This window comes from Anomaloglossus baeobatrachus, chromosome 5 (assembly GCF_048569485.1).
Source record: "Anomaloglossus baeobatrachus isolate aAnoBae1 chromosome 5, aAnoBae1.hap1, whole genome shotgun sequence".
In the NCBI taxonomy this organism is placed as follows: domain Eukaryota; kingdom Metazoa; phylum Chordata; class Amphibia; order Anura; family Aromobatidae; genus Anomaloglossus; species Anomaloglossus baeobatrachus.
The window spans coordinates 447,610,232-447,623,269 of record NC_134357.1 but is presented as its reverse complement, the minus strand read 5'-3'; the positions used below and the strand labels follow the sequence as shown (position 1 = coordinate 447,623,269).

Here is a 13,038-nt window from a genome sequence, read left to right as displayed (position 1 = left end):
TGCGAAGGAGGTCAGACATGCACGCACAGCTCCAGAGAGTGGTCAGCAGCAGCTGCTGACCATGTCGGATGGAAGAAAAGTGGGCCCATATAGAGCCCCCAGCATGCTCCCTTCTCACCCCACTCTTGTCGGCGGTGTTGTAAGGTTGAGGTATCCATTGCGGGTACGGAGGCTGGAGCCCACATGCTGTTTTCCTTCCCCATCCCCCTCAGGGCTCTGGTGGAAGTGGGATCCTATCGGTCTCCAGGCACTGAGACCGTGCTTCATCCACAACTCCTGTGGAGCCTGCTGGATAGGAGCCGGGTATCGTTCAGGGACATGGCCCTGCTACTTGGAGGTACTCTGTATCCCGGTGGGGACCGCGCACAGCAACACCAGCTTTGCTGGGTGTGCTAGTGCACCGAGGACCGCGGCGCTGACCGGGTTAATATGTGCCATTACACACTCAGCGTTGCTGAGTGTGTTTATGTATAGGGACTGCCGCACTGACCGCCGCTGCCATGGAAACACTGCGGCGCGGCTGGGACTTGTAGTGCGCCGGGGACTTCCACGCCGGCCGCGCTTTTACGGCGGCCGCGTTTATTACTAGAGTCCCCGGCTTTTTGCGGCCTATTTCCCTTTCCTCCCACCCCCAGCCCTGACAGGCAGGGGAAGGGCGGGACGCTGCACAGAACGAGCAGCACTGAGGGCTGGAGCATGCTTTGCATACTCCACCCCCCTCACTGTGCACAGTGCGGGCACCAGTTCCCGCACTTTCTGGGTCACGCCCACGGCTCCCTCCTCTCCTCAGGACGCCGGCAGCCATTCCTGTCAGCTCCTCGGACGCTGCAGAGGGGGACAAAGTCTGGGAGACCCAGGCAGGGATTCTGGTGGCCTCACAACCGCTTTAAGCGGGTGGTAAGCAGCACCTGTGGTGCTAGCCCCATTGTGCAGTAGTGTAACATTATATGTTTATTTAACACTGTATGGTGCACAGTTGATTTCTGGCTATATACCCTATTGTGTTGCTCAGGGAAGATAATAGCATGGCGCCCACGAAAGGCAGGGGTGCCAAAACACAGGCTTATTATGTTGCCTGCGCCGCATGTACGACCCCGCTACCGGCAGGTTCCACTGACCCTCATTGTGTGCACTGTTCGGCCCTTGTGGCACTTACTCAGCCAGAGCCTCTGCTAGGGGGGGCCCAGGGGGAGCCACCTGCTAACACTGTTCAGGTGACGGGGACGGAGTTTGCAAAACTCTCTGAGACTATGGCTAAGATACTAGAAGCCTTGCAGTCCAGGCCGGTATCCCAGCACAGGGACTCTGTTGAATCTTTGTTCCCTGGCCCACCTCAGCTGGACCAACAATGTCCTCCCGGGGTATCTCATGGATCCTAGGCTGAGGGTTCTGACACAGACCCCAGCCCCAGACCGACTAAGCGAGCTCGCTTAGATTTTCCCTCAACATAATCATGTTGTGCAGGGTCTCAGAGGGGGGAATCTCTGGTTGATGATGCGGAGACAGCTGATCAGGATTCTGATCCTGAGGCCGCTCTCAATCTTGATACTCCGGACGGGGATGCCATAGTGAACGACCTTATTGCGTCCATCAATCGTATGTTGGATATTTCTCCCTCAGCTCCTCCGGTGGAGGAGTCAGCTTCTCAGCAGGAGAAATTCCGTTTCAGGTTTCCCAAGCGTACACCGAGTATGTTTCTGGACCACTCTGATTTCAGAGAGGCAGTCCAGAATCACCATGCTTGTCCAGATAAGCGTTTTTCTAAGCGCCTTAAGGATACACGTTATCCTTTTCCCCCTGACGTGGTCAAAAGTTGGGCTCAGTGTCCCAAAGTGGATCCTCCAATCTCCAGACTGGCAGCTAGATCCATACTTGCAGTGGAAGATGGGGCTTCACTCAAAGATGCCACTGACAGGCAGATGGAGCTCTGGTTGAAATCCATCTATGAAGCTATCGGCGCTTCTTTTGCCCCAGCATTCGCAGCCGTATGGGCGCTACAAGCTATCTCAGCAGGTCAAGCGCAAATTGACGCAGCCACACGCACGTCCGCGCCACAGGTGGTGTCCATAACCACTCAGACGTCGGCATTTGCGTCTTACGCTATTAATGCTGTCCTGGACTCTGCGAGCCTTACGGCGGTTGCAGCCGCCAATTCGGTGGTACTCCGCAGGGCCTTGTGGCTACGGGAATGGAAGGCAGATTCTGTTTCCAAAAAGCGCTTAACCAGTTTGCCAATTTCTGGCGACCGATTGTTTGGCGAGCGTTTGGATGAAATCATCAAACAATCCAAGGGAAAGGATACATCCTTACCCCAGCCCAAACCGAACATACCCCAACAGAGGAAGGGGCAGTCGAGGTTTCGGTCCTTTCGGGGCGCGGGCAGGTCCCAATTCTCCTCGTCCAAAGGGCCTCAGAAAGATCAAAGGAACTCTGATGCATGGCGGTCTAAGTCACGTCCTAAAAAGACCACCGGAGGTGCCGCTACCAAAGCGGCTTCCTCATGACTTTCGGCCTCCTCACTCCGCATCCTCGGTCGGTGGCAGGCTCTCCCGCTTTTGCGACACCTGGCTGCCACGGGTAAAAGACCGTTGGGTGAGAGACATTCTGTCTCACGGTTACAAGATAGAGTTCACCTCTCGTCCCCCGACTCGATTCTTCAGGTCATCCCCGCCTCCCGAGCGAGCCGAGGCTCTACTGCAGGCGCTGGGCACTCTGAAGGCAGAAGGAGTGGTGGTCCCTGTTCCTCTTCAGCAACAGGGCCACGGTTTTTACTCCAGCTTGTTTGTGGTCCCAAAGAAGGACGGGTCTTTCCGACCTGTCCTGGACCTGAAACTTCTCAACAAACACGTAAAGACCAGGCGGTTCCGGATGGAATCCCTCCGCTCCGTCATCGCCTCAATGTCCCAGGGAGATTTCCTTGCATCGATCGATATCAAAGATGCTTATCTCCACGTACCGATTGCTCCAGAGCACCAGCGCTTCTTGCGCTTCGCCATAGAAAACGAACACCTGCAGTTCGTGGCACTGCCGTTCGGCCTGGCAACGGCCCCACGGGTTTTCACCAAGGTTATGGCTACTGTAGTAGCGGTCCTCCACTCTCAGGGTCACTCGGTGATCCCGTACTTGGACGATCTGTTGATCAAGGCACCCTCTCTAGAGGCATGCCAACACAGCCTCGACGCTACCCTGGAGACTCTCCAGAGTTTCGGGTGGATCATCAATTTTCCAAAGTCAAATCTGACACCGGCCCAATCGCTGACATACCTTGGCATGGAGTTTCATACCCTCTCAGCGATAGTGAAGCTTCCGCTGATCAAGCAGCGGTCACTACAGACAGGGGTACAATCTCTCCTTCAAGGTCAGTCACACACCTTGAGGCGCCTCATGCACTTCCTGGGGAAGATGGTGGCAGCAATGGAGGCAGTTCCTTTCGCGCAGTTTCACCTGCGTCCTCTTCAATGGGACATCCTACGCAAATGGGACAGGAAGCCGACGTCCCTCGACAGGAACGTCTCCCTCTCTCAGGCGACCAAAGCTTCCCTTCGGTGGTGGCTTCTTCCCACTTCATTATCGAAGGGGAAATCCTTCCTACCCCCATCCTGGGAGGTGGTCACGACGGACGCGAGTCTGTCAGGGTGGGGAGCGGTTTTTCTCCACCACAGGGCTCAGGGTACGTGGACCCAGCAAGAGTCCTCGCTTCAGATCAATGTTCTGGAAATACGGGCAGTGTATCTTGCCCTGAAAGCGTTCCAGCAGTGGCTGGAAGGCAAGCAGATCCGAATTCAGTCGGACAATGCCACAGCGGTGGCATACATCAACCACCAAGGCGGCACACGCAGTCGGCAAGCCTTCCAGGAAGTCCGGCGGATTTTGATGTGGGTGGAAGCCACGGCCTCCACCATCTCTGCGGTTCACATTCCAGGCGTGGAAAACTGGGAAGCAGATTATCTCAGTCGCCAGGGCATGGACGCAGGGGAATGGTCCCTTCACCCGGACGTGTTTCAGGAGATCTGTTGCCGCTGGGGGGTGCCGGACGTCGACCTAATGGCGTCCCGGCACAACAACAAGGTACCGGCGTTCATGGCACGGTCTCAAGATCCCAGAGCTCTGGCGGCAGACGCCTTAGTTCAGGATTGGTCGCAGTTTCAGCTCCCTTATGTGTTTCCTCCGCTGGCACTGTTGCCCAGAGTGTTACGCAAGATCAGGGCCGACTGCCGCCGCGTCATCCTCGTCGCTCCAGACTGGCCGAGGCGGTCGTGGTACCCGGATCTGTGGCATCTCACGGTCGGCCAACCGTGGGCACTACCAGACCGACCAGACTTGCTATCTCAAGGGCCGTTTTTCCATCTGAATTCTGCGGCCCTCAACCTGACTGTGTGGCCATTGAGTCCTGGATCCTAGCGTCGTCCGGGTTATCTCAAGACGTCATTGCCACTATGAGACAGGCTAGGAAACCAACGTCCGCCAAGATCTACCACAGGACGTGGAAAATTTTCCTGTCGTGGTGCTCTGCTCAGGGTTTTTCTCCCTGGCCTTTTGCCTTGCCCACTTTTCTGTCCTTCCTTCAATCTGGACTGGAAAAGGGTTTGTCGCTCGGCTCCCTTAAGGGACAAGTCTCAGCGCTCTCTGTGTTTTTCCAGAAGCGCCTAGCCAGACTTCCACAGGTACGCACGTTCCTGCAGGGGGTTTGTCACATCGTTCCTCCTTACAAGCGGCCGTTAGAACCCTGGGATCTGAACAGGGTGCTGATGGTTCTTCAGAATCCACCATTCGAGCCAATGAGGGATATTTCTCTCTCACGCCTTTCGCAGAAAGTGGTTTTTCTAGTAGCAGTCACTTCACTTCGGAGAGTGTCTGAGCTAGCAGCGCTGTCATGCAAAGCCCCTTTCCTGGTGTTTCACCAGGACAAGGTGGTTCTGCGTCCGGTTCCGGAATTTCTCCCTAAGGTGGTATCCCCCTTTCATCTCAATCAGGATATCTCCTTACCTTCTTTTTGTCCTCATCCAGTTCACCAATGTGAAAAGGATTTGCACTTGTTAGATCTGGTGAGAGCACTCAGACTCTACATTTCTCGTACGGCGCCCCTGCGCCGCTCGGATGCACTCTTTGTCCTTGTCGCTGGCCAGCGTAAAGGGTCACAGGCTTCCAAATCAACCCTGGCTTGGTGGATCAAGGAGCCAATTCTCGAAGCTTACCGTTCGGCTGGGCTTCCGGTTCCCTCAGGGCTGAAGGCCCATTCTACCAGAGCCGTGGGCGCGTCCTGGGCTTTGAGGCACCAGGCTACGGCTCAGCAGGTGTGTCAGGCGGCTACCTGGTCGAGCCTGCACACTTTCACGAAACACTATCAGGTGCATACCTATGCTTCGGCGGATGCCAGCCTAGGTAGACGAGTCCTTCAGGCGGCGGTTGCCCACCTGTACGAAGAGGCCGTTTTACGGCTCTCTTACGAGGTATTATTTTACCCACCCAGGGACTGCTTTTGGACGTCCCAATTGTCTGGGTCTCCCAATGGAGCGACAAAGAAGAAGGGAATTTTGTTTACTTACCGTAAATTCCTTTTCTTCTAGCTCCAATTGGGAGACCCAGCACCCGCCCCTGTTTTTTTGTGTACACACGTTATTCATGTTGAATGGTTTCAGTTCTCCGATATTCCTTCGGATTGAAGTTACTTTAAACCAGTTTATAATTCTTTTTCCTCCTTCTTGCTTTTGCACCGAAACTGAGGAGCCCGTGGGAGCACGGGGGGTGTATAGGCAGAAGGGGAGGGGCTTAACACTTTTAAGTGTAATACTTTGTGCGGCCTCCGGAGGCATAGCCTATACACCCAATTGGCTGGGTCTCCCAATTGGAGCTAGAAGAAAAGGAATTTACGGTAAGTAAACAAAATTCCCTTCTTTCTTAAAATTAAATTTCTCAGGAAAATCGAAGCAAAAAGGTGAATTCAAATTTTACCCGATTCGCCCTTCACTAATATGGTTTCTTCATGCACAGAATTCCTGGTAAACCAGTGATGGGTTGGTGTTCATTCACACCAGACACACTGGAAGAGTAAATCTGCAAGGGGGAAGGGGCCGAGCTGCAGGGGGGGGGGGGGAGGGGGCCGAGCTGCAGCTTAAAACAGTGATGTCACAGGAGGCGTGTCTCAGACTAGCACAGACACCCGATGCAGCTGATCTGTAGTCATAGATCCCTCTTCTGCCACAATGAAGCAGAGCTAGAGATCAGCTGAGCAGTAAATTAGGACAATAACCGGTAGGTAATCAGCCCCTGTAGGTAGTGACGTACGTATTTTGGTGCTTATGTCTGGACAGTTGCTTGATATTTTTCTCCTTTTGTTAGGATGACTTTATGAGCTTGAAAAAGGACAGCCACAACTCTGGGCAAGAAATCTGTAGTAGTCAATTCCCTTCCCCCACTGTCCTTGGGAACATTCCTCCGCAGAGGGTGATATGGAGAACTAAGCGTCTTCCATGGGAAGGAGAACATCACATTTGGTCTCCATTACCAATAGAGTCTATGCAATATTTTACCCATAAATCTGAGAAATCAGGCCTCATCAATAATAGTAAATTATCCAATTTAGGAAATCTCGAGTCTAGTACCGGAATGGTGTTACTGGGTCACGTTCCTCCCTATTAATCCCAAGAACAGGAAACATTCTTAAAGGACACACTTACAAATTACACATGGCTTGCAAGAACAATGCCCAGAGTTGCACAACCCCCAGCAGTCTCAGTGGCCACAAACAAATGAGTAAAAATGGCGCCAGGCTGCATTAACACTTCCTGCACCGTGAGACCTTAGGAGCCTCCCGCAGAGCACAGGATATGGGGCAGTCTCCATGTGACCCATGTGCTATACAGGAAATTGCCGCCCTGCACAGACCTATTTTCAGCTCATGGACATTGCAGCTTTTAGGTCACGGAGGAGGAAATGGTCAGACCAGACCGAGTCACCGGCTCGGCACTGCCGCTTCATACAGGAATGGCCTGAAAACCTGCAGAGAAACAATGACCCAAATAGGATTCTGTATGGCTTGTGATGCAACGTCCGCAGTGTAACGTGGGTGGATGTGAACATGATGTAACCCGGGGGATGTATACAAGCTATGCCACCCTCGATGTAACGCAGGATAAGGGGCTGGCACATGTGCGCAGTGTAGTGAGGATCGTATTATATGGTCCTATGTAATAGGGAGCAGTATGCAGAGAACAATGAACTCGTTCCATTAGGGTATGCGAACATCCCGGATGGGGGTCCCCTGCTCAGAAGCCCCTCCATAAGCCACAGCTTAGCCACTAACAGCAGCTCTCCTGCACAACTAACAAGCCCATTAGATTATTGACTATTCATATGAATGATGTTATATAAGATTATTTTTCTCCTCCAGCAGGAACCGAACTGTACAGTCAGAGATATATCCCCGTAAAGGAAGAGAAGTCAAATCAAGAAGTGTTCATAATGTGAGCTATATGGGTGGTCCGGGATCAGCGTTGTGTCATATACTGGGCTGCTTCATGACGTTTTGATAATCTCCTGCTGATTATTCAGTAATTTTATCAGTAGAGGACTACTTGGTCTGCTGCTAGGTAGTCCAGCATATTCATGAGTTCTGTATAACTGCTAGATCTGCAGCAGAGATAACACTGATTTTATCAAAATGACAGCAAAGAGCTCAGTAAGGGTCACATTGCTGGAATCAGGGCATCTGTCTCTACATTATGCTGCTCTCAGATGGGGGAGCAAAGACCTGGTGACTGATTGCCTTTAATTGCTCCTCCTTTTCAGGGCACCCTCTTGTGTGCTCCCACCAATCTTTGTTTACTTTGAAGCAGCGATGACATCACGTCAACAACTGTGACTGCTGCAGCCAATCACTGATCTGACCGACTCTGATATCATCACTGGTAAGTGAAAGGAAACTTACTAGATGGGTAACACAACTAGTTTTGCATTGCATGGCACCGTTCTCACCAGTCAATTGCCAAAACCGGGACCATTTCTGCTAGTTACACTCCGGACCCTCCTGTGTCAATTTTACCAGTCAGGTCCATGTCGGGTATGTATATTCTAGAGACCCATTAAACTTTCACAGCTGGTCCCCGGAGACCCCTGTAAGGTTGGGGATGTGATGTTACAGATGATCAGCGATTATAATGATGCAGCTCCTCTGCCTTCTCCATAACGGGATTCTCTACCTTCGAACGTGAACGATGCTCATAATGAAAAATTATTTTTTTTCTTTTTTTAATTAGACAATGAACGAGCAGCCGACCACATGATCATAGTATATTATAAAATCTTTATTGTTTTGTTGCCATGGAAACGCCAGATGGATTTCAGGGAGGACAGTGCCAGAGCCATCGCGTCCAATACTTGTGCAAAAGGCTGAAATGCAATGAGAACTGCAGCAGCGGAAACAACCGATTGCAGGGAGGTGCAGATGGCAGAAAAGCCTCCTGGGATCGTGGGCCGACACATCCTGAAGGCCGAGAGCCGCGCGGTAATGAGGTCTGTTATTTTGCAGGTCTACTATACAAGGGAATGCCTGTATGAGGCTACAGAGCAGCACTGCTCGGAAGAGACTGGCCATTTCCTCACAATGACCTCAAACCTGATGGCCGTCCGTAGGTCATGTTGGGCAGACGCATCCCGCACCATTGGTAAGAAATACAGCCATATTCTAAACATTGTAGGCAGATGAAAGCAAACGAAAGGTTAATATTTTCTGTGGCTTTTTTTTTTTTTTAAAGATGTCAGTCACAACATAAGCAGCGATGGAGCACAGATTCCTCCTCTGCTCATCGTCGCCCCCTGCTGAATAACCTGGCATAGACGCAGACAGGATGAAAGCGGTTTCTCAAAACTATAAGAGGAGGAGATGAGAGGACATTTCCTGGACTTGTGTTACTGAAAAATAATCACTTTTCTGAGCCTGTAAGGGTATGCTGACAAGCAGGAGGTTTCTGCCACCTGTGAATGAAGCTTTATTCTGCCCCCCATGTACAAGAATATAACTACTATAATACTGCCCCCTATGTACAAGAATATAACTACTATAATACTGCCCCCTATGTACAAGAATATAACTACTATAATACTGCCCCCTATGTAGAAGAATATAACTATTATAATACTGCCGCTATGTAGAAGAATATAACTACTATACTGCCCCTATGTACAAGAATATAACTACTATAATACTGCCCCCTATGTACAAGAATATAACTACTATAATACTGCCCCCTATGTACAAGAATATAACTACTATAATACCGCTCCTATGTACAAGAATATAACTACTATAATACTGCCCCCCATGTACAAGAATATAACTACTATAATACTGCCCCTATGTACAAGAATATAACTACTATAATACTGCCCCCTATGTACAAGAATATAACTACTATAATACTGCCCCCTATGTACAAGAATATAACTACTATAATACCGCTCCTATGTACAAGAATATAACTACTATAATACTGCCCCCCATGTACAAGAATATAACTACTATAATACTGCCCCCCATGTACAAGAATATAACTACTATAATACTGCCCCCTATGTACAAGAATATAACTACTATAATACTGCCCCCTATGTACAAGAATATAACTACTATAATACCGCTCCTATGTACAAGAATATAACTACTATAACACTGCCCCTATGTAGAAGAATATAAACTATTATAATACTGCCGCTATGTAGAAGAATATAACTACTATACTGCCCCTATGTACAAGAATATAACTACTATAATACTGCCCCTATGTACAAGAATATAACTACTATAATACTGTCCCCTATGTACAAGAATATAACTACTATAATACTGCCCCCTATGTAAAATAATATAACTACTATAATACTGCCCCCATGTACAAGAATATAACTATTACATTTCCCCTAATGTACAATTAGTATGTTACCCCAGACTGATAAGTACACGTCTACAAATGTTTGTACATGGAGGAGCTGCTTTTTCACAGAATAATGTACAGTACAATTTAAGTGCCCTTCAGAATAATATACGAGGTTCAAATGCCCCTTTGATTTATTTCACTGTATCCGGAGTACAGGCTGCTGCACAATTCCATGTCTTACCAGCGTGTGGCGCTTCATGTGCTCCCGCCTTGTAAACTTCTTGCCACATATCTCGCAGGGATATGGCCGCTCCCCGGTGTGTGATCGCATGTGCCTCTTCAGGATGCACTGGTGCATGGCAGAGAAGCTGCAGTACGGACACTTGAACTTCTTCCGGATAACCGTGAACTCATTGACTGCAGGAGAGGAGGAGAGCGGCTCAGGATTTACAGCAATAATCACATAGAAAACAAGTGGATTTTATCAGAGGATCCATATAATTACACTGTGTACTGTCGGAGTGCTGAGGATACATAACCCGCTAGTGCAGCCTCTTCATACCATTCTAATAATGCAGCATGACATTGCCGCCTCGTTTCATATTCTACCCGGTGCCATGTCTGATATCACACACAACGCCATGCTATCAGTGGCCTCAAATAGACTTATGACTAAGGACTGCTTTTAATTTCCCCTGTTTGTCCGAAACGCGCAAAGCCGCTAGGCAAAATCGCATGGCGATTTTTTTGGATGACCTCTGTACTTTTGTTTTAGATTTTCTAATAAAGTTCCAAGTTTTATATTACTGCATTGGTGCTGAGTCCCAAACCCCTTTTTCCTTCCATATCTACTCTGAATCACGGACCGGCCTGTCCGGGGGACTGCGGGCATCCGTCCTTGCCTTGGAGACTTCATATGGGTGAGCTGAAACCTTCATTATTTTCCTCTCAAATAGACTAGACAGGACATCTGCAAAAGGATGAGCCAGGCCAGGGGTCCACGCAGGATGCCACCTCCTCACATCCTGCTAAGAGGTCCTCGCCAGGCGCCACATCCCTTTAAATAGCATGGGGGTCCATGTTGGGTACCGCCACATAGCCAGACATTCTATATCAGGCGCTGCCTCCCGGCACCCAGCCTGGGGGGGTCCATGCTAGGTGTTGTCATGTAGTTAGGGGGGGGGGGGGGGGGGGTCACAGTCAGACGCCACCTCTGGGTAAACAGCCTGGGGGCCACGCTGGATGCTGCCACATGGCCAGTGGTTCTATGTCGGCTATCGCTTCCCAGCACCCAGCCTGGGAGTCCACGTTGGGTGCTGCCACAGCCAGGCAGTCTACACCAGGTGCCGCTTCCCAGCACCCAACCTGGGGGTCCATGCTGGATGTCGCCACATGACCAGGGGTTCCATGCCAGGCACTACTTCCCGACATCTAGCCTGGAGGTCAATGTTGGTTGACGCCACGTGGCCAGGGGTTCCATGTCAGGCGCCACCTCCCTAAACCCAGCCTGGAGACCAACGTTGGGTGCCGCCATGTAGCCAGACATTCTACACCGGGCACAGACTCCCGACACCCAGCCTGCAGGTCCATGCTGGGTGTCGCCACATGGCCAGGAGTTCCAAGCTGGGTGCCGCATCCCGGCTGGTGTCGCCACATGGCAATGAGGTCCAGACCGGGTGCCGCCTTCAGTACGCACACAAATAGACATCTAAAACTGCAAAGAGGAAGTGACCGTTTTCTCAGAGCTGGTATCAACCTTAACTCTTTCTTTGCTGGGTCTGAATAATAAATACACAATGCCTTGCGAAAGTATTCGGCCCCTTTGAATTTTTCAACCTTTTCCCACATTTCAGGCTTCAAACATAAAAATAAAAATTTTAATGTTATGGTGAAGGATCAACAACAAGTGGGACACAATTTTGAAGTTGAACGAAATTTATTGCTTATTTTAAACTTTTATATATAAAAAAAAAACAAAAAAAAAAAACAACTGAAAATTGGGGCATGCAATATTATTCATCCCCTTTAAGTTAATGTCTATCAGTTTTGCACATCGAGAGACTGAAATTCTTGCCCATTCTTCCTTTGCAAACAGCTCGAGCTGAGTGAGGTTGGATGGAGAGCGTTTGTGAACAGTAGTTTTCAGCTCTTTCCACAGATTCTCGATTGGATTCAGGTCTGGACTTTGACTTGGCCATTCTAACACCTGGATACGTTTATTTGTGAACCATTCCATTGTAGATTTTGCTTTATGTTTGGGATCATTGTCTTGTTGAAAGACAAATCTCCGTCCCAGTCTCAGGTGTTTTGCAGACTCCAACAGGTTTTCTTCAAGAATGGTCCTGTATTTGGCTCCATCCATCTTCCCATCAATTATAACCATCTTCCCTGGCCCTGATGAAGAAAAGCAGGCGCAAACCATGATGCTGCCACCACCATGTTTGACAGTGGGGATGGTGTGTTCATGGTGATGAGCTGTGTTGCTTTTACGCCAAACATATGGTTTGGCATTGTGCCCAAATAGTTCGATTTTGGTTTCACCTGACCAGAGCACCTTCTTCCACATGTTTGGTGCGTCTCCCAGGTGGCTTGTGGCAAACTTTAAACAACCCCTTTTTATGGATAGCTTTGAAAAACGGCTTTCTCCTTGCCACTCTTCCATAAAGGCCAGATTTGTGCAGTGTACGACTGATTGTTGTCCTATGGACAGACTCACCCACCTCAGCTGTAGATCTCTGCAGTTCATCCAGAGTGATCTTGGGCCTCTTGGCTGCATCTCTGATCAGTCTTCTCCTTGTTTGAGATTACATTTTTGAGGGACGGCCAGGTCTGTGTAGATATGCAGTGATATGATACTCTTTCCATTTCAATATGATCGCTTGCACAGTGCTTCTTGGGATGTTTAAAGTTGTGAAAATCTTTTTGTAACCAAATCTGGCTTTAAACGTCTCCACAACAGTATCACGGACCTGCCTATTGTGTTCCTTGGTCTTCATGATGCTCTCTGCGCTTTAAACAGACACTGAGACTATCACAGAGCAGGTGCCATTATATGGAGACTTGTTTACACACAGATGGATTAAATTTATCATCATCAGTCATTTAGGACAACATTGGATCATTCAGAGATCCTCAATGAACTTCTGGAGTGATTTTGCTGCACTGA

General features: G+C 49.5%; 1 protein-coding gene across 1 annotated transcript in view; it reads right to left on the bottom strand.

The window, feature by feature from the left end:
- ZBTB46 (zinc finger and BTB domain containing 46) overlaps positions 1-13,038 on the bottom strand; it is a 59,726-nt gene that overhangs the window by 12,479 nt on the left and 34,209 nt on the right. The window contains exon 5 of the mRNA XM_075350490.1: positions 10,114-10,289. Coding sequence (XP_075206605.1) covers positions 10,114-10,289 — 176 coding nt within the window. The remainder of the gene's footprint in view (positions 1-10,113; positions 10,290-13,038) is intronic.